Source organism: Ixodes scapularis, unplaced genomic scaffold, assembly GCF_016920785.2.
Source record: "Ixodes scapularis isolate PalLabHiFi unplaced genomic scaffold, ASM1692078v2 PGA_scaffold7__128_contigs__length_106722199, whole genome shotgun sequence".
Taxonomy (NCBI): domain Eukaryota; kingdom Metazoa; phylum Arthropoda; class Arachnida; order Ixodida; family Ixodidae; genus Ixodes; species Ixodes scapularis.
Window position 1 is genome coordinate 11800253 of NW_024609882.1, and position 22459 is coordinate 11822711.

General features: G+C 47.0%; 1 protein-coding gene across 1 annotated transcript in view; it reads right to left on the reverse strand.

Annotated features, from left to right (window-relative positions):
- The window catches only part of LOC8052053 (Down syndrome cell adhesion molecule homolog), a 244907-nt gene that overhangs the window by 55758 nt on the left and 166690 nt on the right, over nucleotides 1-22459 (reverse strand). Inside the window, exons 8-10 of the mRNA XM_042286473.1 lie at nucleotides 21650-21827; nucleotides 19363-19592; nucleotides 1414-1575 (exon numbers count right to left, since the gene is read on the reverse strand). Coding sequence (XP_042142407.1) covers nucleotides 1414-1575; nucleotides 19363-19592; nucleotides 21650-21827 — 570 coding nt within the window. The remainder of the gene's footprint in view (nucleotides 1-1413; nucleotides 1576-19362; nucleotides 19593-21649; nucleotides 21828-22459) is intronic.

Consider the following 22459-nt stretch of genomic DNA (forward strand, 5'->3'; position numbering starts at 1 on the left):
GTTGGTCATCCCTGGGCCCCGATACCCTGGTCGGGGCAAGGATTGCTTCTTCATTATCGGGCTAAAATTAGATACTGCGTGCGTCGAGCTAGTGTGGGCTTACGCTGGAAAACGGAAGGGCAACGGAAAAAATAACGCAGGAAGCTTCTTTTACTATACGGGCAGAAACTGACGGAGAGGAGGAGATGAGAGCGCGCGAGAAAGCCAAGCTGTCGAGCTCTGAAAGTGGAAAGTGGAAAGCAGATGCCTGACCCAGCAGTGATGAAAAGCCCTTGGTCGGTCAACGACGTGTCTTATCTTAATAAAAGACTGGAGCGCCATGACTTGTCATGCTCCGGCGTTGCGCGGTGCGGCACGCACCATATGTTGTGGCAGCACGCGACCGTGCAAGGCCAACACCGTGACACCACGCGAATGGGCACGACTGCCGGGGCGACACCAGAGGCTGCGGCAGTGGTGGAAATGCCAACGAACGTAGACTCGCCGAGCCGGTGGGATGAGCAAGGTGGTCGCAGACCGTTGCTGAGAGATGCCGGCGGCAGACGCGACAGAGCATGAGGAAGTGGCGAAGGCTCCCAATGCGGGGGCCGTGGTAGAAGCGCCTGCCTCGTAAACATCCCAATTGCCATGCCATTGTCACGCCCCGTGCTGTTGAGAACGTTTTCCTGGATGGCAGGTCCTTGGAGACAATCATTAGGTCCGGGTCACCAATTTCTAGCTTCTACAGTTTTAAGCACGGAAGAGATAGCGCGGCTGAATTTGGACTTAGGTGAAAACGTTCCGTTTTACCCACGTGCCGTCGGACTCGTGCAAACAAGTATTGTCGTCGTTTTTTGTTCGTGGTGACGCTGGACGTACTGACTGCCACCACAATTATCTCGGGATGTGACGCGTCGTTTATCGCTAGTGACTCTTTAGGGTGTCCTTATGTGTGAAGCTACCTAACTTGTCGACTTATCTTTTCTTTATATTTACGTGGCGTCCTTTGTTGGAAAAATGCGTAGTATGCCCACCTCGGGATATAAATACTTTACAACTACCGCCTTTCATGGAAAGGAACCTAATCTTCCCGGTGCAGTGGAGGTAGTTGTACGCCGCCTGAACGGCTTGTTGTGTCTAGGGCTGTGTCGTTCCATCGTTTCATTCTCCATCTCCTCTACTGGCCGCTGAAAGCCTCAATCCTCCGCTCGCATTTTGATATAAGACGTATGTCTAAGGCATTAAGATTGTGCTATAAAAAAACCACTGCTTCATAATATGCATTGCGTAATTACGCCTCGGACTCCATCTGTATGTCTTGACCGTTACGATGACGAAACCGATGAAGCAAGTGTGAAAGGCGAATAAAATACGCGGTGTAAGCTATGCAGTTCGCACAATACTAAGAGGAAGAATGAGGAAGCGGGCACTCACTCATTACATCCAGGGCCAGCTGTCCCTTGGCGCTGTTTCCGTCCGGATCTTGGGCGACGCAGCTATACCATCCACTGTCTGCGGACCGCTGCACGTCCGAGATGACGAGGGTGCCGTTGGGAAACGTCCGCTGACGGTGATTCTGGGGCAGCGAGCGGCCATCTGCGTTTACAAATAAAGAAAGCCATTATTTACCTTCATTGCCTGCATCCGACGGAGGCACAAGCCTTGTCTTCAAGGTGCTATTGATAAAAAGAAAGATAATAAAAAAAACCGGTTGGATGTTTTTTTTTTTTTTTTTTTATAGGATTGTTGAAAGCACAGGCATGAACGCCATGCTTTGAGACGTGCTTTGCGGTATCCCTTGCGTTAACTGAGTTTCGACGTGGAGACGTCTCACCCGAAAGGGGTGTATGTCGAGACATTGTTCAACGAAAACAAACCTCATTATAACAGCCTACATTTTTGTAACTATAAAGCGGAAATCATTTGTTCTTACGTTGTTATGTAGCGAGTGCGCTTGACTCGGTGACTTACTTGCTGGAAACGCGCCGAACTGGCGCTTGGATGAGCCGTCTGGTGGCTCGCGAAATAGATTTTGACTCGCTGTTGCTAGCGGACGTGTCGTTAGACTGATTTGTTTCTGGTATCATTTCAATGTTGAATAGACATGTACTCCATCACAAGTGCTACCATGTAACCCGTGACAATACTGTGTTACTAATTCCGCGTGAAAAAACAATAAATGCGTACCTACATAGATATGGTTGCACATAGAGTTAGTCAAATAACCACGCGGGGACTCATAACGCACCAGCTGCAACTTGTATCGACCATAACTACGCTCCAAACCGGGGATGAAAAAGAAAATGAAAAAGCGAGGAACAAGTTTTCCCAATTTCAGTCCGCGACACAGCACCTCTTCTGATCCAAGCTGGTGGGATCAATCATGGAACCAGCCACCCGAATTCCACCTTCCGAAAAGACAAACCACTCCATCAGTCACGGAAACAAACAAAACCTAAAACTGGCTTCTTTGTTGTGGCACCGCCGCATGGCCACGTCTGGAACAGACAGAGGACCGCCAAGCTGCGAGGGGAACTGTTTCTAAGAAGGCAGCCCCAACGAAGCAGAGCCCGAAGGGTGCACAAGCACACGCAGGATACACAGACGCGGCCACAATAACGAGTGCCATTCCGATGCAGCGGCTTGTCCGGCTCGGAACACGCGGTGTATGGATTCCGGGCATTGTCGGCGAGTCCCGGAACCCCTCGAGTCCTCGGGACAAAGGAAGGCTGGGCTGCCGGCAAAGAGGGCCTTTGTCGTTAGGCCTAAGGACGGACGCCGGAGGGACGACGGACTGCTGTTGCTTCTCCCTCTGAGCAACGGCTGTTTCGCAGTGAAGAGCCGTCGGGGACACTTCATCGGCGCTGTTACTCTGAATGGTTCGTCGAGCAGTGTATCTGTCTCCTCCGTCCGTCGCGCTCGTAACACGAAATTTTGACTCTTATTCGAGTGCGCCGGAAGTTTGTTTGCTTACCCTTTTATTTATTTATTTATTTGCTATCGGCCTTAGGCTCTTGGGAGGCATTATATAGGAAACTGTTTGTTTAGTGAGAGAAGAAACTTGGCGTTATCGGCCATGACGTCAATGTCATCAAGAAGGCCACTCCAGTCTGCAGTCGGCTTGGGTAAGAGTTTATGTATGCATAAAAAGGCTGCTGAACTGGTCTTGGGTTGGGAAATCTCTCATGATTGATCCTATCTTTCACATACAATACTGAGCTACGTAATATACATATATATAGTTCGAAGAAGTGCTGCGATTTTTTTGTTTAGGTGGGCATGTATCGATGAGAAACGAAACATAACAACCAACCTCATCAGCGTCTATAAATGGAACTGTGAGCGAGCTCCCCCCCCCCCCCCCCCCCCTCCATTTTTTCAAGGATTGAGGCATTCTGCGGATGCGCCCTGTCCGAGATAGTGCCACAGACTTCTTAACAGGACGTCATAAACAGGAGTCGGTGTATCCTCCATACAAATGTTGCGTGCAGCGTTGTCGATAGCCAGTTAAGCTGGAACAGATTTGCATAATATTACGTGTCCACGAGCATTCGGGAAAAAACAAAAACTGAGTAAAAAAACCTGGGCTTCTGTTCCTTTATCCTGTAACGCTGCACTAAAAATCTCGAGATGGAGCAGAGACACAGAGGAAGTCACGCAACAGGTAACTTCAGCACAAAATAATGCTGCATGGATGTAAGCGAAGCTCGCCATTTCCGAAATCTCACAGCGCGAGTTACACGTCCCTGTGAGAGGTGGTTTTGAAGCCACTGTTTCGTTTCTTGTGAGCAGTGCTACATCACAGCTTGGCTGCATTTGAGAACCCGCCGGTTCTCAAATACAGCGAAGCGCTGATGGAGCGCCGCTGACGTGTCGTCAGCTACTTATCATCTGCCATGAGCAACAGTTTTGACAGTGCGATCCAAAGCTGGAGAACGCTCCCGTCAGCACGCGCTTAGCGTGAGGTCATCACTATGCTGGTAGCGCTCCTCTGCGTGTGTGCACAGGTCTTGTCTCATTGAGGGTAAAAGCGGCGTATATGGCCATAGAAATACGATAGAACGGAACGCGCCGCTCCATCCTATACTCAAGAACGACGCTGTCCTTGGCGTCGTCTTTAAAGTCGTTATAGAGGTAGTTCTAGACCTCTAGGACGACCTTACTCGTCACATTACGCGAAAAAGCGGCGTCGTTGTGCCCGAAAGATAGCCATTAAAATACGTCATCAAGCACGCGCCGCTCACGCTCACGCTCAAGCGCGAGAGCGTGATGTTACCGCCGGAGTACCTTGTGCAAAAATTGCGCTTCGGGCTTCATTAGTGCTCGTTGTGTGCTTCGTGCGATGGACTGTGAGGCGACCGCGTCTTCATCTTATACGGCCTCGACATCGGCAGCAGCCTCTACATCTACGCTGGCCCCCGCAGTCTAACTTGGCCGCCCACGCAAATACGCCACAGTCATCTTAAGTGCACTCCCTCGACGTTGTCCTAGGAGTCGTCCTAGAAATCGTCCTAGACGTCGTTCTTGACGTCGTCCTAGACGTCGTTCTTGACGTCGTCCTTGATGTCGTCCTAGACGTCGACCTTGATGTCGTCTGAGAGATTGTCCTCGGCGTCGTTCTAGACGCCGTCCTCGACGTCGTCCTCGATGTAGTCATCGAAGTCGTCCTAAAGAGAGTCCTAGACGCCGTCCTGGATGTCGTCCTTGACGTCATCCTAGAGAGCGTCCTAGACGTCGTATTTGGCGTCCATCTCTAGTCGTCGTCCTATACGTCGTCCGTAACTTTAATACGTGTAGAAACATTACTAGAAAACATTTCTCCCATGGGACTATCTTCCTACACGTAAGCAGTCTTGAGTGTCTTGAAATTTTTTAGCTCCCAGTTGTGCGTGGCGGAGCAAATTGATAGTATCTTTAATTGTAAGCGTGCCAATTCCATGCGAAATATTTATAAAAGCCAAGATTGTCCAGGGCCCGGGTTCTAGCTTGACTGGGTCATCCCAGCGGCAGTTATTCTGAAGTCTAGATAAAAGAAAAAATGCGAGTAAATTGTTTCTATAATTTTTGGGGCATTTGAGAGGCCATTTTAATGAAAAGCCATTAAGAATATAAAACAAAATTCCGGGACTCTGTACTGGAAAACCCCGAGACATATCGTAAAATACCGCGGAAGCGACCACTATTAACGCATTTCAAACTTGGGAAGTCTGCAGATTATACGTCCAGCGCCCGATATGACCGGACAAGCGCCCATGTCTAGATTAATCCAGTCTTCAGTGAAGCCGGGTGGGCGCTCTCCCGGTATTTTACGGTATCACCATGTACCAGCTCGACTGTGCATCAGAACTCCTTTCACTGTTCCCAAGATTGCCGCACCTTTGCACAACACCCCCCCCCCCTCCCCCCCCCCCCCCCCCTTTTCCGAAAAGAAAATGAATAAAAAAAAAGTTAAGCAGACAGAAGAAAACGTTTCTTCAGTAAACTTGCGAGATCGCTTATCTCTCAGGTGCTGTACGAATATAGGTTGTTCACGCTTCACACAAGATAATGTAAGCCTTTTGCGTACACTCTACGGAGGGGCACATCCATTATAAGTGCCAAACTTATAACGACAGGAGTAGAAAAACAAATCAGCCATCAACAAGCCAGGCGTTCTCTTGCACGGTTTCAAACATTTTTTTCTTACATACAAACATAGACGGGCCAGAGGATGACACGGGCATTCGGGAAATCAGAGTTTATGCGAGCGTCCGTCGTACGCGAAGTATCTGCACGTCATCGTGGAGAATGATGCTGAACGGAGCGGTGCATATTAATAACGCCAAAATTTGGCGCACGTACTCCGTCAATCACGGAGCTCGTTCGTTATTAACGAGGCTGTGAAGGACCTACGCTGTCTTCCAGATTGGTTTTGGCGGAGCACACTTTATGCTGGCCTCCGTAGAGTGCGGTGAAGTTAATTTGGGTTGCCGCTGCTGCCGAGAAGCGTTCCGAGGTCCCTCTTTAATTTGACGGATTTCGGGGATCGACGAGATTGCATCGCGGGGAAGAAGCACTTTCGAAAGCTTGGGTCGACGTTTGCGGTCGATATGGCTTTTGTCTTGACGAGCCTTGATTGTGTCGAGACAGGGGAATGAATATTTTGCAAGAAGAGGTCTGCGCATGCCCGAGCTCTCATCGCACATACACCTCATTTTGTACAGAGTGTACAACGCTGTCAGATGTATTAGCGGCGGGATGTTTCGGTGGCGCCCTCCTATGGTTCCCCCTTGTGACGTCATTACCTTGCGAGCAACAAGTTCGATGGTGTTTGTAAATAGCATAGTGGAAGCCTGAAATCATTGCGCTCTCAAAGCAACACTGCCAACACCGTCGAAATCAAAGTTCTTTCATTCCTCTTATTTCCGTCGATGGTATACCCTTTCCGACGTCATAGTCAGCTTTTGGGCCAATCGTGGAAGGCCGACCACAGCGACGCTTTCGGTCGCGCACGGGGCTAATACTAGCGTGAGTGCGCTTGGCTTCATGCATGGCGTGGGATCAGCACGAAAACGCGTACATAAAGAAACGTGATAATCACAGCTAGCCCAAGCAATGTAAAGTCTTTAAATAAAAAAAAACACATTTTTTTTTTTTTATGTTTGTTTCCATTTTAAGCCTTGCACGAGACCGCACAGCCCCTGAACTTTACGTTTTACGGAGCTCTGATAATACACTACATACTTCGTCTTGAAGAAGGCAGGCTAATCATTCACCCCGCAGCAAGTCTAGAGTCGTTGAAATGTTAAGATTAAAGTAGAAGCTCCACCCACCTCCTCCCACTTTTGTAGAGCGAATGCTGGAACAGAGGTCACTTCCTCTTTAGTGGTCACTTTTCCAAAGTGGAAAGAGGGGGAAGAGCTTGCACTTTCCTCTTAAGTTGTCACCGACTCTAACCGAGACCACGGTGGTCGACACCCACCATATTTCCGTCTCGTGAATGTGTGCGTGAGTGAGTGTGCATGCGCGTTTGCGTGCTTTGTTTCGAACACAGAATGAATGAGCGTCGGTGTATGATTTAACAAAAAATGCGCTGACGATGCACTTCATTCGCTTCTTCCAATTCTTCTTTTCAGCTTCTCTACGTGCAATGTCTGTTTTCACGGCCGAAAGCAGACATTTTACGTTCTACCCCGCTCCTTTACATTAGACAGTGCGTGTACAGCACCAAATGTTCCTCTAGCGGTGGGGACAGCACGAGAGAACGCACGAGGATCGTGCTGCCCGCGCGCTATTGTGCTGCGCCGATGGAGAGGGCTGCCTCCGACTAACCGAAATACCGGATCCGCCAAGACAGCATATAGAGACGGCTGCCTCCTCTGTCTCTGAGTGCAGCGCGCGCACACGATTGGCTCTCACGTCTCCCTACTTCCCCCTACAACGCTTTTCTTTCTCTTTCTATCTCGAGGGCGTCTCACGGCGATAGATGAAACAACCTCCCCTAACAATTCAAAGGGGAAAAAACCAGAAGCCGCGTGCATCCTGAGGTTCCAACCAGGTTGTCGAAACGAAAAGGTTTTGGGTTCGGTTAGGGTCCAGGTTCAATCGCGCGCGTAGTTTGTGGTTAAATTCAAGCTTAGGTCTGAAGGAAACAAAAATCCGAGGACACCTAAGCACTTCTTATGAGTTGTGAATGCGAAAGCATGAATCTCCAATTGAACGCCGCGGAGCGTTCCGTGGAGGTTTGCGGCCGCCGAAGATGTACATCACTGATCTCTATAGCAGTAGGCTGGATCGCGGACCGCGGCCTCGGAAGTTGGGGCCGAGTGTCACCGCCGGCGGCCATTAATTGTCAACACCAAATGCATGGGACTCTATAGGTAAAACGAGAAAAAGTGCCGTTGTACCGTTTCTAATAGCGAATTCGGGTGGTCAGTTGCCGGCAACTCATTTTGCCGGAAAACCGGCAATAGTATTTGCGTGATCAGTTGCCGGCCGGCGCGCATCATTTGGGTGGTGGTTCTCCGGCAAGCACCGGCAACTTTCCGGCGCTTTTTCCGCCCGAGCTCCAAACGGCCTAACGAGCAGGCGCCAGACTGTATCCGGTGTCGTCACTTCCGAAGTGGAAGAGAAGGTCAGTGGGTAAACTCACTTCAGGAGCCACTACTCGAGTCAATCCAAGCCGTTGGGACATAGGTGACGGCAGCGACAGCATCTCGCTAGCGGTGTCGCTCGAGCAAGAGGCGAAGTAAACTGCCACCGCCTCGCGTTTCGTGTTCGGGTCCTGAGGGTCACGTGGTGCGCCGCCGGCGCGTTTCTGGTTGCCGGTGCCGCCGGCTCTGTCTTGCCGACGATTGACCACCCGCTTTTGCCATAAGCTGTTGTCGGCATTGAAAAGTTTTGGCTGCTTTTCGGAAGGCTTGTGATGTAGCATGTGCACAAACATTAAAACTGGCAGCCCTCACAGTTCTTACAAATAAACGTCTTGTGGTCGAGAGTGACTGCGCTGGGCGAAAAATGTAGCGCAGCTCAATCAGACGACAGTTACATAGAATACCGCGGAGTCGGTGGTGGTATCCACATGTTGGATTTAGCAGACGACCAACTTGAGGCCTTTGCTACGCGGAATTAGCTCACCCCCGGAAAGCCGCTGTCAACATGAAACGTTTTCGACATTCATCAACTTCTGGGCTTTCCCGGGAACAGCCTTATTGACGGCAAGTTCGTTTGCTTACTTCACTACGAGAGCATGGGAAAGTTTAGTGCCACTAAATAATTTACACTTCAGAGTAACGACACTTGCCCATATTATGACTTAAAACCATGGTTGCCAGTTGTTTGAAGCTTTATCTGAAATCACAGAAAACGCTCTGTCGTCCTCCACAAATGTTTAAACAGTTCTTGAAAGAGCAAATCAGTATTACATGAGCTTCCAAACACCGAATCTAATGCTGAGGAAGTCGCACTTTTGAATCATAACGATACGCATTTGCGTATTTTCTGCACAAGCACCGAAATAGCGGCGCCCAAAACAATGTCGGCGACGAAGTGCCGATACTCCAAGCGCAGCTCATTTAGTGGCTCTAGGACAGCCAAAGTTTCGGAATTAAACACGGATCGAACCGGTTTTATCCGACCCATATAGGTTCTGCACGAAGGAAACGAAGGGATATTCAGATATCGACGTTTTAGAGCAATGCAAGAGACTTCATTCCAGTGGAACATCCGCTCTACCGAAGCGCTTCCAGCGCTTGAAAAGTAGAAAACTAGGACTCACTTACGAGCCAGGGAAACGTTCTAGTTAACATCGATTTTAGGCAGAACAGATGGTGCAAGTCTGTTTGTTTTAGATTGGGAAATTTACCGCATTAAGAACAGTGTTGCCGATGCAGCGGTTGTCCCGCTTAATTTAGTGTTTTTTCTTGTTCTCTAGAAGAAGAAATCATCGCTTTGCTGGAGGGAGGATTTTTTGCGGATATCACGCAATATTAGCGGCATTTTTCGCGGTCTAAAATGTTTAATATTAATCTATTTAAAATAGCTATAGTACCAAGCTAAGCTCGATTCATAGAGTTGTCTTAGAGTAAAACTCGCGAAATCATTTATATATCACGGTGACAAACATTAGAGCAAGCTTTGTAGTAATTTGTGCGCGAATGCTTTAATACATTTTCAAGTTGGTGTAACTAGGGTCAGCGGCATCGTGTGCCACTGACCCTAGTGACGCCAACTTGAAATTATCTGCGAGAAAGATGCCCGACAGGCAACGGAGGTGCGGACAAGCTAAACTGCTTTTTGGGTTTTCTTATTTTATGTACAACTGGTGTTGATGAATCAGCAGACGGATGCCTCCACACCACCCTCAGGCATTTCCAGGCAAGCTGCATGGGGCTCACATTCACCTACGAGAGCCCTGTTGATAATTCCATACGGTTTCTTGATTTGGCCTTGAACTTCCAAACAGAACATTTGTGTTGGAGATATGAAGTGCGATCGGGGAAAGGGTTCCTTCCCTTTGAATCCGAACATTCCAAAATTGTAAAACAAGGGGTCGCTACTGCAGCTCTTTCAGCCAGCCTCAGAAAGACCTGCCCCCATCAGATGGTAAAAAGTTTTGAAACCCAAATGTCCAGGCTTCAAGAGGCCGGATGTCCGAAACCCTTCCTGGCCTCCATTTGTGAAAAGATTTGCCGCAACATAAAAAAGAACTTGTCAACGCACCGACCTTGATCCTCCGAAGCAGATCTCCCGTTCACCTTTCGCGGTGGTCCCATAGATACATGGCGTGACTCACATGTTAAAAAAGATCGCAAGCAGACACGGCGTAAATATCATATGCTCGGCACCCAACAAGGCACACGCAAAGTGCAGGAAGGTCAATCTAGCCCAGGTTAACAATACAGGCCGGTGTACCACCAAACACAAGACAGAATACGTTCCATGCGACAAAGGAGTCGTTTACAACATACCATTGTCATGTGGACGTAGCTACATCGGGCAAACGGGACGTTGTATAAATTACCGAACGCGAGAACATGCCGCAAACTTAAGAAACCTGGCTGCACCTGGACATCTAGCAGCTCGTTGTAGAGAATGCATGTGTGAGGCTAAGCTTGAAACGGTAAGCATCCTAGCTCACCACAAAGACCGGTTCGCCCGAGAACTATTTGAGGCCTTAGCTATAGAACAACAAAAAGACAACTGCGTCAGTTCACCATCCATTGCCCTACAAACAAGTGAAAAGAAGTTCCTGCGAGACGAAAATGCCCATGAAGATAGAGGAAGATCAAGAAAAAAGAAAAAGAAGAAGACGTGAAAAGGACCAGTAGAAGAAGAAGCCGAGGGTTAATAAATAGTTGGTAGTCCAGCGATCGGATGCCTTTTCTCCTTTTTCTCTCCTCATCCTTTTCTGTAAGTTCAGCTGGTTTCCACAATCTAAGTTTGGGTTATGAATTGGGGGGTACTTAGCGCCACACAGCCTAGCTAGTTGCGAATGCTCTGCTTGACCCTCCTCTCTGGTGGCGAGAAATTTGACCTTCTTTCGCGATTCAGGATACGTATTTTTTGGTTACCATGCGACGAGAAGCCAAGTAGGCTGCTTAGAATTAGCAGTTTTAAAAACGGCTTTTGGTTTCGCGAATAGTTTACCACTCCTCCGTAACGTGCTGTGCTGACGAAGCATTTGTGACTAAAAAAAATAGTAAAAGGTAAGACGTGCGAGTACGCGAAGTCCCCGGGTTTCGGTTGCCTCCGTTTAATATCGTCGTGTTGAGAACGGTAAGACTGAGTGACTGCGTTCGCAACGCAAGTTGTTTTACCTGCACGGGAAGCTGGCTTCGAAAATAAATACAGTTCGTATGAATATCGTGTCATGTTTTTATTTGCAGCTCCTCTCGAGTCGAAAGCAGCAACTTGTGTGAATGGTTGTGAAGCACTAGGGGACTGCCAGTAGTCCCAGGTATTTGCCTGTTCGAAAACTATGGCCACTATTTTCGGCTGAATCATGGCAGCGTTTCGTATCAAAAGCTGCAATAGATGTAGCTTCCTCCTTAAGCCTAACTGAGCTCGATTTCCTCGAGTCGGGGTCGCCATAATGAGATGCAGACAAGGAAGGAGCTTCGGCCTTTGCTTTCAGGGACGAAATTTTCTCCCTTTTTGAAAGAACATAGGTTACAAGATCGTTCCTTCCATAATGGTGGAATATACAGACCCTTTTTTCTGAGACCGTAGAAAATGTAAACTGGCGGCGAAAGGAAATTTGGAGGCTGGTAAGAAAACTTGATTAAAATGATTGAATTGTGATTTTGAACCGATTTGTCTAACCGGTTCCGAACGATATTTCTAATTGTTAGGGTTGAGGTTCAGTTCCCAGATGGCGGAAAAAATATTGTTTTGGTGCAGCTCCGGTTCAATAAAAAAAATAACGGTTCAGTTCCGGTTCAGGTCGACACCCTGGTTCAAACTACGCAAAAGCTGAGGGGTCCACGACCGTTGGATGTTTTGTGAAGTTAGATGTATTGCCTGGTAAAGTATCTGGCGATATCTAGACAACTACGTTGTCTAAACTATCTCTGGAAAAGGGGCTTGTGCTCACCAACTTTCTTTATTCTTCACAGTCACGTGCAAATTTTTTTTAATTTCTTTATTAATCGAGCATAAAGCCTAGGAATTTCGTATATCTTGAGGCTAATGTTGCTCAAACCGAATGCATGACGCACTAGTTATTAGACCGCAGCTGCTCTCGAGCTGTTTTCAGTCACGCATGCATCCGAGTTCTTCCCAAACTTTGAAGGAATTCACTGTCTCGTGAAGACTGCTAGCGCAGATTTATAAACGCCTTTTTCTTCCTCTCTCGTTTTTTATTTTTCCATACCCTCGTTTACCTCGGGCATACTTCCGCAGTCGGTCTTTTTTAGCATCTCCGACGAGTCGAGACGCTTGAAGCGTTGTTTTCACGTCTCTCCGGAAAAATCTTGGAATGTGCTTGTCGCCGACGCACCCCTAGGTAAACTTCAATCTCGCTTGGCTCTACCTGCCTCCATGTTCGCTTACCTTCCCAGTTTTATGCAAACGACGTATGTTCTACGAAAAGTTGTTACCTCGCCGTCAACGGCAGCGTCGCGATTACGACGCGAGACTCATCACGCGTACTGTACTTCTCTAGAAAGAAAACGACGTGTTTGAGTTCCATCGTCGTCCTTCTTACCATTGCGAGGCATTTCCTGGTTGAAAGAACAACAGTCGTTCCGACAAAGTTGTCTGCGTCGCAGCAGATATTCCGTCTTCAACGCGAGCTTTCTGTCTTCCATAAAACTTTGGGGCTCGTGAGCCTGCACAACCAAATCATCAAAATGGCATGACGAAGGCAACTTTCGCGCTCTAAAAAAGGAGCTTCCAGTAAATCTTTTTAGTTGTCAGGATTTAGAACTACTGGCTAGATCATGTAGCTTAGTTTTATTTGGACGAGAACGTGCGCCGAGGAAGCGCTAACGTGAAGGATCGTCTCAATACCGTTTCAGTGGCGTCATAATGGAGGAGAGGGGGAAAGGGGGGGGGGGGGCAGCGTGGGGACGATCTCCCTTTACCCACCTTAAAGATTTCAGAAATGTCGTATAAAAAAACGGGGGAAGAAAAAAATATCCCCCCCCCCCCTCCTCTTCTTGAATAGTTCCAACGTCACTTGTAAACGTTGTTTGCATATTGGTAGAGTAACTGTATAGGCTTTGCTTGCAGAGGCAGAGCATCGCCTTCCTTTTCCTTTCACCGCCAACTCCGCATTGGTAGTGAAACGGTCACGTGCAGCAAGCTGGATCCGAAATTCGTGCGGGAAAGCGACCTTGCAGGCGCCGAGTTTCGGGCGGATCATTTTTCTCGCTTTGCGTTTGCGAAATACGCATCCTACACTAAAATAGAACGAACTGGAAGGTTCCCTGACCATTCAACATTATGTGTAGCCACTGGATAGAGTATAATGGCGTTGTTTTATAACGCGAGCGATGTTTTAAAACATGGTTTCAAAGTCTGCGAAGAAAACGACACGGAGGACGATCGCGTAGCTCGCTCATCTGGGGCTCTTGCACAAGCGACGGTAGCTTCCCGCAGTACGGCCTTGGATCCAACATGGCCGCCCAGGAAGCCCCATTGCGGTACTCTGCTCGGCAAGGCGGAGCATATACAGGTACTCCAGATATCGGAAGCGTACGACGCCACGGTGCGGCTCCTAGCGGGTGCATTTCGCATAGACCTCGTGGTGCCAGAAGGCTCCATTCTCACGGTGTTATTTTTAGAATTAAAGCGGACTTTTTTTAGAGCCCAGCTTTTAGGCGCTCATTTCCGTTTTTCGCGGCGTCGCTATCGGCGTCGGAGTAACCGCGCTAAATTTAGCGGGAAAAATGACGTCACGTGACCTCAGCAGCAATTCAATACCCCGCTAAATTTAGCGGGGAGAATGACAGCCCATGACTTGGTGTCACGTCACCTAGAAACAAATTCAGTTTCTCCGCTCGATTTAGCGGGAAAATTGACGTCACGTGAGCTCAACAGCAATTCAATTCTACGATAAAATTTAGCGGCTAAATTGACGTCACGTGACCTCAACACCGATTCAATTTCCCGCTAAATTTAGCGGCGACAATGACGTAACATCACTTGGTGTCAAGTCCCCTGTGAAGAAATGCAGTTTTTCCGCTAAATTTAGCGGGAAAATTGACGTCACATGTGGAGGGGGAGGAGGGGAAGGTACGGATGAGGAGGAGGAAAGTAGGAGGAGTAGGGGAGGGGAGGAGGATGGAAGGAGGAGGAGGAGGAGGATGAGAGAATACTGAGGAGGAGGATGGGCATACCCTCCCTTCTGTACACGTTCCCTCCTCCTCCTAAAGAGCTGCGCTCTACTTTCACGTTACAAAGATCAGGGAGTTTTCGTAAACCGCGCTTCTCCTTCCGCTAAGCGCACCGCAACGAGGAAGCCGCTACTGCGCCTGCGCGCCGGTGGTCCTGACTGCAGAGTTCCAGGTATTGTAGCGGGTTGCAGAGAGGGTTGCAGGACGGCAAAAACGATCTACGAAAACTCCCTATTTGTAAACGTCTTTGAGTTATTTAGTTTCTCTTTTACAAAAGAGGATGACGTGTTCACCGGCATCGCAATGTTCACGTCGTGACAAAGGTTACTCCGTGATAACGATAGTTGAATGCGGCAAATGGATTGGAGACGAGCACCGCGTGAGCACTCGATTTAGACTCGTGACGATCATTGCCACGACGATCGTTCAGGTTGCGGCTCGAGTCTGATAGCTACAATGAGGGGAACAGACGAACCAAATGTAATTAAAACACGGTAGAGCATGCCCATATAGAGCGAGCAAAATGTTATTGCTGCATTTAGGTTCACGCAACAGCAAAAACGTGCAAACATAATCGTTGCTCCCCATCATTAAATGATAAGAGCTACTTCATTAGGGGGATCTAGACATTTAGGTGTAGTACGTGTCGGTGTAGTACGTTTCGGTGCGGACTTTTCGGCGCATGAACATTTTGGTGAAGGGATGCTTCGGTGAACGGAAATTTCAGTGTTTGAACTCTTCGGTGCGCGTACTTTCCGGTGTACATTTGTGTTTTTAAACTAGATAGTGGAAATTCCCAAGAAATATGTGTTTTTAAATTAGATAGTTAAACTTTTTAACAGGTATTGAAGATGATTGCGTATTTGAATATTTTGATGCGTGAAATAAAAAAGTGTATATTGATTAGGGTGTAAAATTTATTTGTGCATTTTTTTGTGCATTGTGCGACCGCAATTGAGGCCAACGCAGGAATGAGACACAGTTGTTAAAATAAACATATAGTTAACAATAAACCGAAACAAAACACAATAAATATCAATTTAACAATCATGCATCCAGGCAGGGTAAATTAGCTTATTTTTAATATAAAATCATCAGAGGGTAGCATCTACAGATTCATTAATAGTGTTAGATAACTCAATAGTGCGAGGATAAAAGAAACTTTGAAAACAAACGATATCAGACTGAAATGGAACAATGTTCAAAGAATTAGACCGTCTGGTGACGGTGACAGCTTTAAAATTAGTGTAGTTCATGCGATGGATTAACCATTTTATGAAACACTTTCGACATCTTGACAGTTCGCTTTAAAGGCCGATTGAGTTCCCATATTTATCATAGTTGACTTTAAAAAGAAATGTCAATCAAACCTTTTGTAAATAAACCTAACAACGTAATCGTGAATTGAATGGAAATAGTAATGTTTTCTTTTAGATACGGGTCCTAGTCAACGAATCTATACTCCGAAATTGTACAAACGAGGGTTTTAAAAGTGGTTAATTTGACCTTCTGAAGAGATCGTTTCAACGTACGCTTAACGCAAACTAGCTTTCTAAGTGCGCATAAGGAAATAAAGTTAACCTGCTTCTCTCACGAAAGGTTAGGCGTGAAAAGAATACGTACTCTTTTTAATTGATCAACCTCATTTAGAACTATATCACCAATGCCATAGCCAAACAGCAAAGATTATTTTTTATTTGAAAACCTCATGAACACTGAATTGTCCAAATTTATTTCCATCTGCACTTTTTTTTTTTTTTGCTTCACTTAAGAGTGCACGAAGGATTCATTAGGTAAGAGTTGATCGTATATAAAAAAAATAACAGAGTCGCACTGAACTAAATTGTTGGCACAAAAACAAATTTTAACCGGCATGTTTTCTGCACTGTAAATAATATTAAGAGGAAACAAAAGTGGTCTTAACACAGACCCAGCGGTACGCCAGATCCAACTGAAGCTTTCGAAGACTTGTCTTAATTTAAGTGTGATGGCGCTTGCCATTTATGAAAAATGTACAAAATATAAGCGTAAGCAAGCACAATTAATTTTTTTTTTCTGAACCAGAATGTAAATGTTGGAAGTCTTTTTGATGCACGAATAAATAACTGAACATCTAGGCAGTTGTGAAGGCAGTATTAGTAGATGTTAATCGGATCTTCTCAATTAGCCAAACTTTAAGGTGCTTTAGATAATCTTTTTAGTTGTTCTCGCGTTTTGTCGCTCGTTTTCGAAACCAGATGCAAAAGAAGCGCCGGAAACTCTACACTGAACCCTATAAGGATGAATATCTTGTACCCCATTGATTTTTCGCAAAATCTATACACTGGTTTATTCACTTGGAACAATAAGTAATAAGACCGGCTTCGTGCGTTCATATACAATGTAAAGACAAACAAGATTTCAAACGACCATACACCGTAAAGTCCGTACACTAAGAAGTCCATGCAGCGAAACGCCCGTTCACTCAAATGTTTCACACTGAAAAGTCCGCTCACCAAAATGTGTGCGCCCCGTAATGTTCGTGCAGCGAAAAGTTCGCACCGAAACGTCCTTCACCGAAAAGTCCCACACCGAAATTTCCTAGACCCTTCATTAGGCGACAAACAGGCTATTGAATATTTTTTTTTTTCTTTTCACGTGTCAACGAACATAACAAAATGGAGCATAATGAAATAAAAATGCTGGTAACAACAGAACTGAACCTTAGCGACGGTTATCTGTCGTTGCCGCTAGAGGAAAGTTATGTTACCGCCCACCTAGCAGCGAATTAGCGAACTTTAACGAAGGCACCGCCTTTTCCTCGTATGGCTTTTATTTTACGTGAGGGTTAACGCAGTAAGAACAGGAATCCAGTGAGAAAAAAAAAAGTTGGAGTTAAAGGAGAACTACATTCTGTGCGACGGAGTTGAGTCAAGCTGAGGAGAAAGGTAAAAAATTACTCGCAAATCAAAACAAGAAATTGTAGAAAAACAAAGCCTGGAACACATAAACGCGAAGATTAGAGGCAAATTAGGGAGGGACTTTAATTGAAGGTGATTGGAGGTTTTCCCTTGTGTTTGCCTGTGTGCGTGTCTTTGTATGTAAATCAAACGGTGCGAAAAATAATAAACCGTCTCCCGGTAATTAATAGGTTCGCGAGTTGCGCAAATTAGTTATTACAGTTGGTTGATTATATGTACAAATGTATTATTTTAGGCTCCCCAGTTCTTTAAGCGTTTGTCTCGCCTTTGGATCAGTGGCATTTGTCCTCGATGAGCCATTAAACTCTTAATCATCATCATAATCATCATCATCATCATCATCACCATCATCCTCATCACCATCATCATCTTCATCATCATTATCACGCCACAAAATGGGCCTTTTCCACATACCGACGGCACCAGGCGGTGGCTGCACGAACTAAAATTCAAGGAAGTGACCGACCTGCGCTACCAATCGATAATGGGAGCTACGCTACCAGTTTCTTCGCTCTCTGCTGCGGCGCGAGCCCAACGCGACTTTAAAGAGGGGCATCCGTGGTGTCCACCCAAGCGTCGTGTTCTTCTTTCCGTCTACCTTATTTTGTTGTGTAGCACAGTTATATATACGCTGCAATTACGTGTTCTACTCGCTGATCCACAGCCTCCTTCCGAATTTCCTCAATTTTTTGTGCCGACTTCCGCAGCTTGGAATCGGGCGCTCGCGCGTGCGCAGAACGCTTCTCTGAAAAGGTCCATTGGAACCCGTCAGCTTCGTTTGACCGTTCTTGGAACGCATTTCGGACTGGTGTGTTTAGCGTCCCATTCCGCCCATGCGTCGAAAGTGGTTGTGAAGAATCAACAAATGACGTCACAAGTTACTCTAGTGTCATGATGTCGGATGTTGCGATCCTAACAATTAAGTGCAGAAGTTAAGAAAAAAAAATCAGCGCGATAGTAAGTTAGGGTTGTCGTTGCGACGTCCGAACCCCTGCCTGCCCAAGCATCGGTGGACTGTCTAGCTGAAGAACGCCCTGCAGCAGAACAGGCGTCTGCCACATCCACCACCGCTGCTGCAACACCGCCAGGATCGCGGCGGGGGACAGTATGAAGCTTCTGTGACGTCATCGGGTGGAAATTGAGGGAGCACTTTTTTGAACTCGACAAGCACACCAGTCGGAGATGCGTTAGAAGCACCACAGTCACTTGCCCAGGCATCGTACCGCACGTTCGACGAGACTGGAAGGAGGCCTGCAAAGTTCGCAGTTCCAGAGTACGCCTCTTGCAGCGCTTTGCAATTGTAGTGGACTTAATTTTGGTACCATGGAGGGCTTGAAGCTTCAGAATCAGTGACCAGTGAGGAGTTGCCGTTAGGGCTGGAAGTTGGGAAACTTTGCAGATATAGGAATCTACAATGCATACCACCCGGAACAAAATTTGCAGATCCACTGGGTTGTCAACGCTCGCACAGGCTGCGCACGACATTTTGCGCATGAAAGTAACAGCTCGTGCTTGCTCCTAACGCGATCCACAACCCAGTGAACAAACATGCGTAGCGGGCGTTTTTTTCAAACGGTCTATATTCTCACTTGGGTGACGGAGTTAGGCGTCATTTGGTTTTCTGTTTTTATCTCACTCCAAACTAGATTATAACGTTTTGACTATCTTGCCTAGCCATATCAAAGTAAAACTTTAGAGTTTCCGCATTGTCGGGAGTTCTCCATGGCGGAGTGGGCACTCCCAAAAGACGATATAATTGAGTGTTTGGACGCAGCCACAACAAAATCTCTGTATTGTTGCCGGGGAGTCATCCGCCTGCGACCAAATCTTCGTTGGGGTTCATGACCGCAAGTCTCAGTAGCTAAGCGACCAGGTGAGAAAGCCAAAGTTCAGTGATAATAGTTCTAATGTAGAATGGTTTCATAGCGTCTGGCCTATAGAAATCCTTCACTGCACGTGTGTATCAGAAGTCTGACCTAATTTAAAAAAAAAAGATAGCAACAGACAAAAGTCGCATGGTCACCTCTACGCGTTAGAAACAAGTCTAAGGACACCTGTGGTGACCAGTTTGGTAGGCATCCTTTGTATGGGTATCCCGGGCTCACCCTTGAGCCAAGCGATGCTCTGAATGGGGTGTCCGGCGACGGGGCAGTGGAGGGTGACGGGGCGTCCCGCCAGCGCCGTCACATTGCCCATGGGCCGCACCAGGGGTCGTCCGAGCACGTTCAGGCGGGCCGAGTGCTGGGCTGCGCCCACGCCGTTGCGCGCCACGCACGCGTACCGGCCGCCGTCCTCCACGCGTACAGACGTCATGTTCACGTAGCTGTGCACCATCCTGGAAACACGGGGAAGAGTAGCTGAAGCCTACACAGACATCAGTCTATTTTTTTACTATTTATTGAGAGTGTAGGCATTAGCGAGTTTTAGAACGCCGTACGGAGAAGCTTTGCGGTACGCAAAGAAATAGCCTCGCCGCTATCCACCAGTCTAAAACGCTGTTTGGCCTCGGGGTATGCTCAGCTGCGACGACGCTTTTCTTTTGCGTACGTAAAGGTTTTACGTGTACTAAACGGAAACTCGCTATTGACCTTATTATAATTATCGGGAAAACGGAAGCTGGTGTTTTTGGGTAGAGTCAGGGCCCTCTAACGGCCTGGCGCGCAACTGCAGCGACGCGGTTGCGCTACAGTTGCGTGCCGGGCCGTTAGAGTGCTCTGATAGTACCCGACGGCACGGGCTCCAGTGTTTGCGCTAATTATAATAATAATGGTAGAGTGAAGGCCCGTACGTGTATAACGCAATGGACGTAGCATGTATAAGCGTTCGTACAGGACCTGCACTAAGGCAGCCTGCGTGGGTTGACAAACAAAGTTATTACACCCTGTCAGTCAGCAAACCTTTATATAGGCTTGACCCAAAAAGCTACTTCCCCATTCCCCTTTCCAGTGACTGTGCCAGTTCATCGAATCGACATTTTGTTTTCGCACGCTTCTGTATCTTTCTGAACTGTCGCTTCGAAGACTCGCGGCAGCGTGTCAACAAGGTATGGCTGCAGTCAACTGGTGCCGAATATTAGGATGTGGAGGTTTTGCGTCTTTTGAAATGTTTGTTGACGGAGTTTGCATTGTAACATTGCTGACACTTGCGATGTAAATGGCATCTACGTTCCACAAGGAAGAGGTATAAACAGATATGGATAGCCTTACTTCCGATATCGCCTAGTGACACCTGGCCGTCTTCTTTCCTTATTTTTAAATTATTTCTTTTTTCACCGATAAACAATTCAATTTTCTTTTTCTAGAGCCTCGTATTATCTAACAACACTTTTTTCGTTCTTCCTTTTTTTCTTTCTTGATCGGATTGTCTTGAAAATATCACCTAAGTTTGTTTTTTCCAACTTTTAATATGCGCTAAATGTCTGCATTATTATTATTATTTTTTTACTTTCGGAAACTTTAAACTCAGACATCGCAGGTCTTTTGACAAAATTATTTTGCAAGTCGCCGTTGTGTCATCGTTAGCTCTTAGCGTAACCAGAATAACATCTCGCTTGCTGGTTCTACCATTGAAACAAATCCAAGTGCTGACTTCAGGTACACCTATTCTTCCTCGTTAAGCTCACATTGACCAACGCTTCAACTTAATTTATTGATGCACGAAGCAATAAATCGCAAAGTTTGCACCGCCTTGACTGTCTCTAAGGAACAGAAAAGAAAAACCTTCTAGTAGTTTTAGAGCCGCAGCCGACGTTTTGCTAACATGAAGCCTCTTCAGTACTAGTTCTTTTTCCATTCGAAAACTTTCAGTTTAAGTTCCTTTCCGAGGCATGCCTACAAGTTTCACTCAATCCCCTTCTTTTTTTCAAAAATCGTGCGTTGAACTGGCAACACCCACCCGTTTTGTTTGTTTGTTTTGTTTTGTGTTGTTTTCACGGCGTCAGCCGTTATAGATTTACAGGCGTGTCTGACGTGACGTCGCTGCGGTAGAGCTGGTGTCGGCCCGGCGCACACTTACCCCTGGTTTGGGCAAACGTGACGTCACAGTGTCACGTGACGTCATGGTGTTAAGTGACGTCACATGACACCTTGGCCTTACTTGACATTGAATGTGACGTCGCGGTGTTTGTTACGCGACGTAACCATGTCACCTGACGACTTGCCGTTTAGCGGGGAAACTATCTCCGATAAATTTAGTGGGGAAGTAATTCGTGCATTTCCTCTACATCGCTAAGCACAGCGTGAAAAATTATCATTAGAATGTAAGATGAAAACATCTGTGTGCAGTGCAATTGAGTGTTGTGTGTTTCGAGGAGGGTGTGCCGAGTCTGTCGCCGCACTTGCGGAAGACGCGAAAAAACGGGAATTTTTTTTTTTTTCTCTTAGCATCACGCACCTCTCGTTGCTGACGTAGTCTCCGATGCGGATGTGGTACACCTCGGGCACCGGGGCACCGTCCAGCGTCCATGTGACTTGGGGCAGCGGGTTTCCCGAGGCTGAGCACTTGAGCGACGTTGAGGTGCCCGGTCGCACCTCTTGCTCCGAGAACACCTGCTCCAGCACGGGAGCGTCCTCTGCGCCAAGAAAGAAGTCGTCGACAGGGTTAACGCCGACCCGTCGTCACACGCGCTAGGCATGTCCGAGGGACCCGTTACATGCTAGGGACGTGGATGACATACGCAAATTCGCAGCTACATTTCGATCTATAGACCTTCTTCGTGTACCCTCGTCCCCAGCCACCTAATAGGCGCATCCAGTATGTGCGACAAAAAAAAAAATATAAAACGCCTCAACCCGAAAATAGTAAAAAAATAAAGGGGAGGAAAAACGAGAATGTGTAACGGTTACGCTGATATCCTAGACGTCCTCTATTAGTGTGGTGACGGCAAAACAATGTTTTCGGCCATACTGGAAATGACGACAATTCAAGGTAGCGGCGCCCTCGTGACCAGGATTTATACTTTTAAGCGTTTATATAATCATAATGGAATCACACAAAATTCGCAGCCGACACTCCCGTTGAAGAATTCCTGGCTTGTGTCATCGCGCCTTTTCGAACCGACGGCTAGTCGTACTCTTCTAGATCTTAAATACGGGCGCATCGCTTGACTGCGACTCGGTACAATACCATGTAAAAAACAAAACCTGCGCCCTCCGGTCATTTCTATAGTCCGTTGCAACTCAAGAAGGTAGGGCGAGGGTAAGA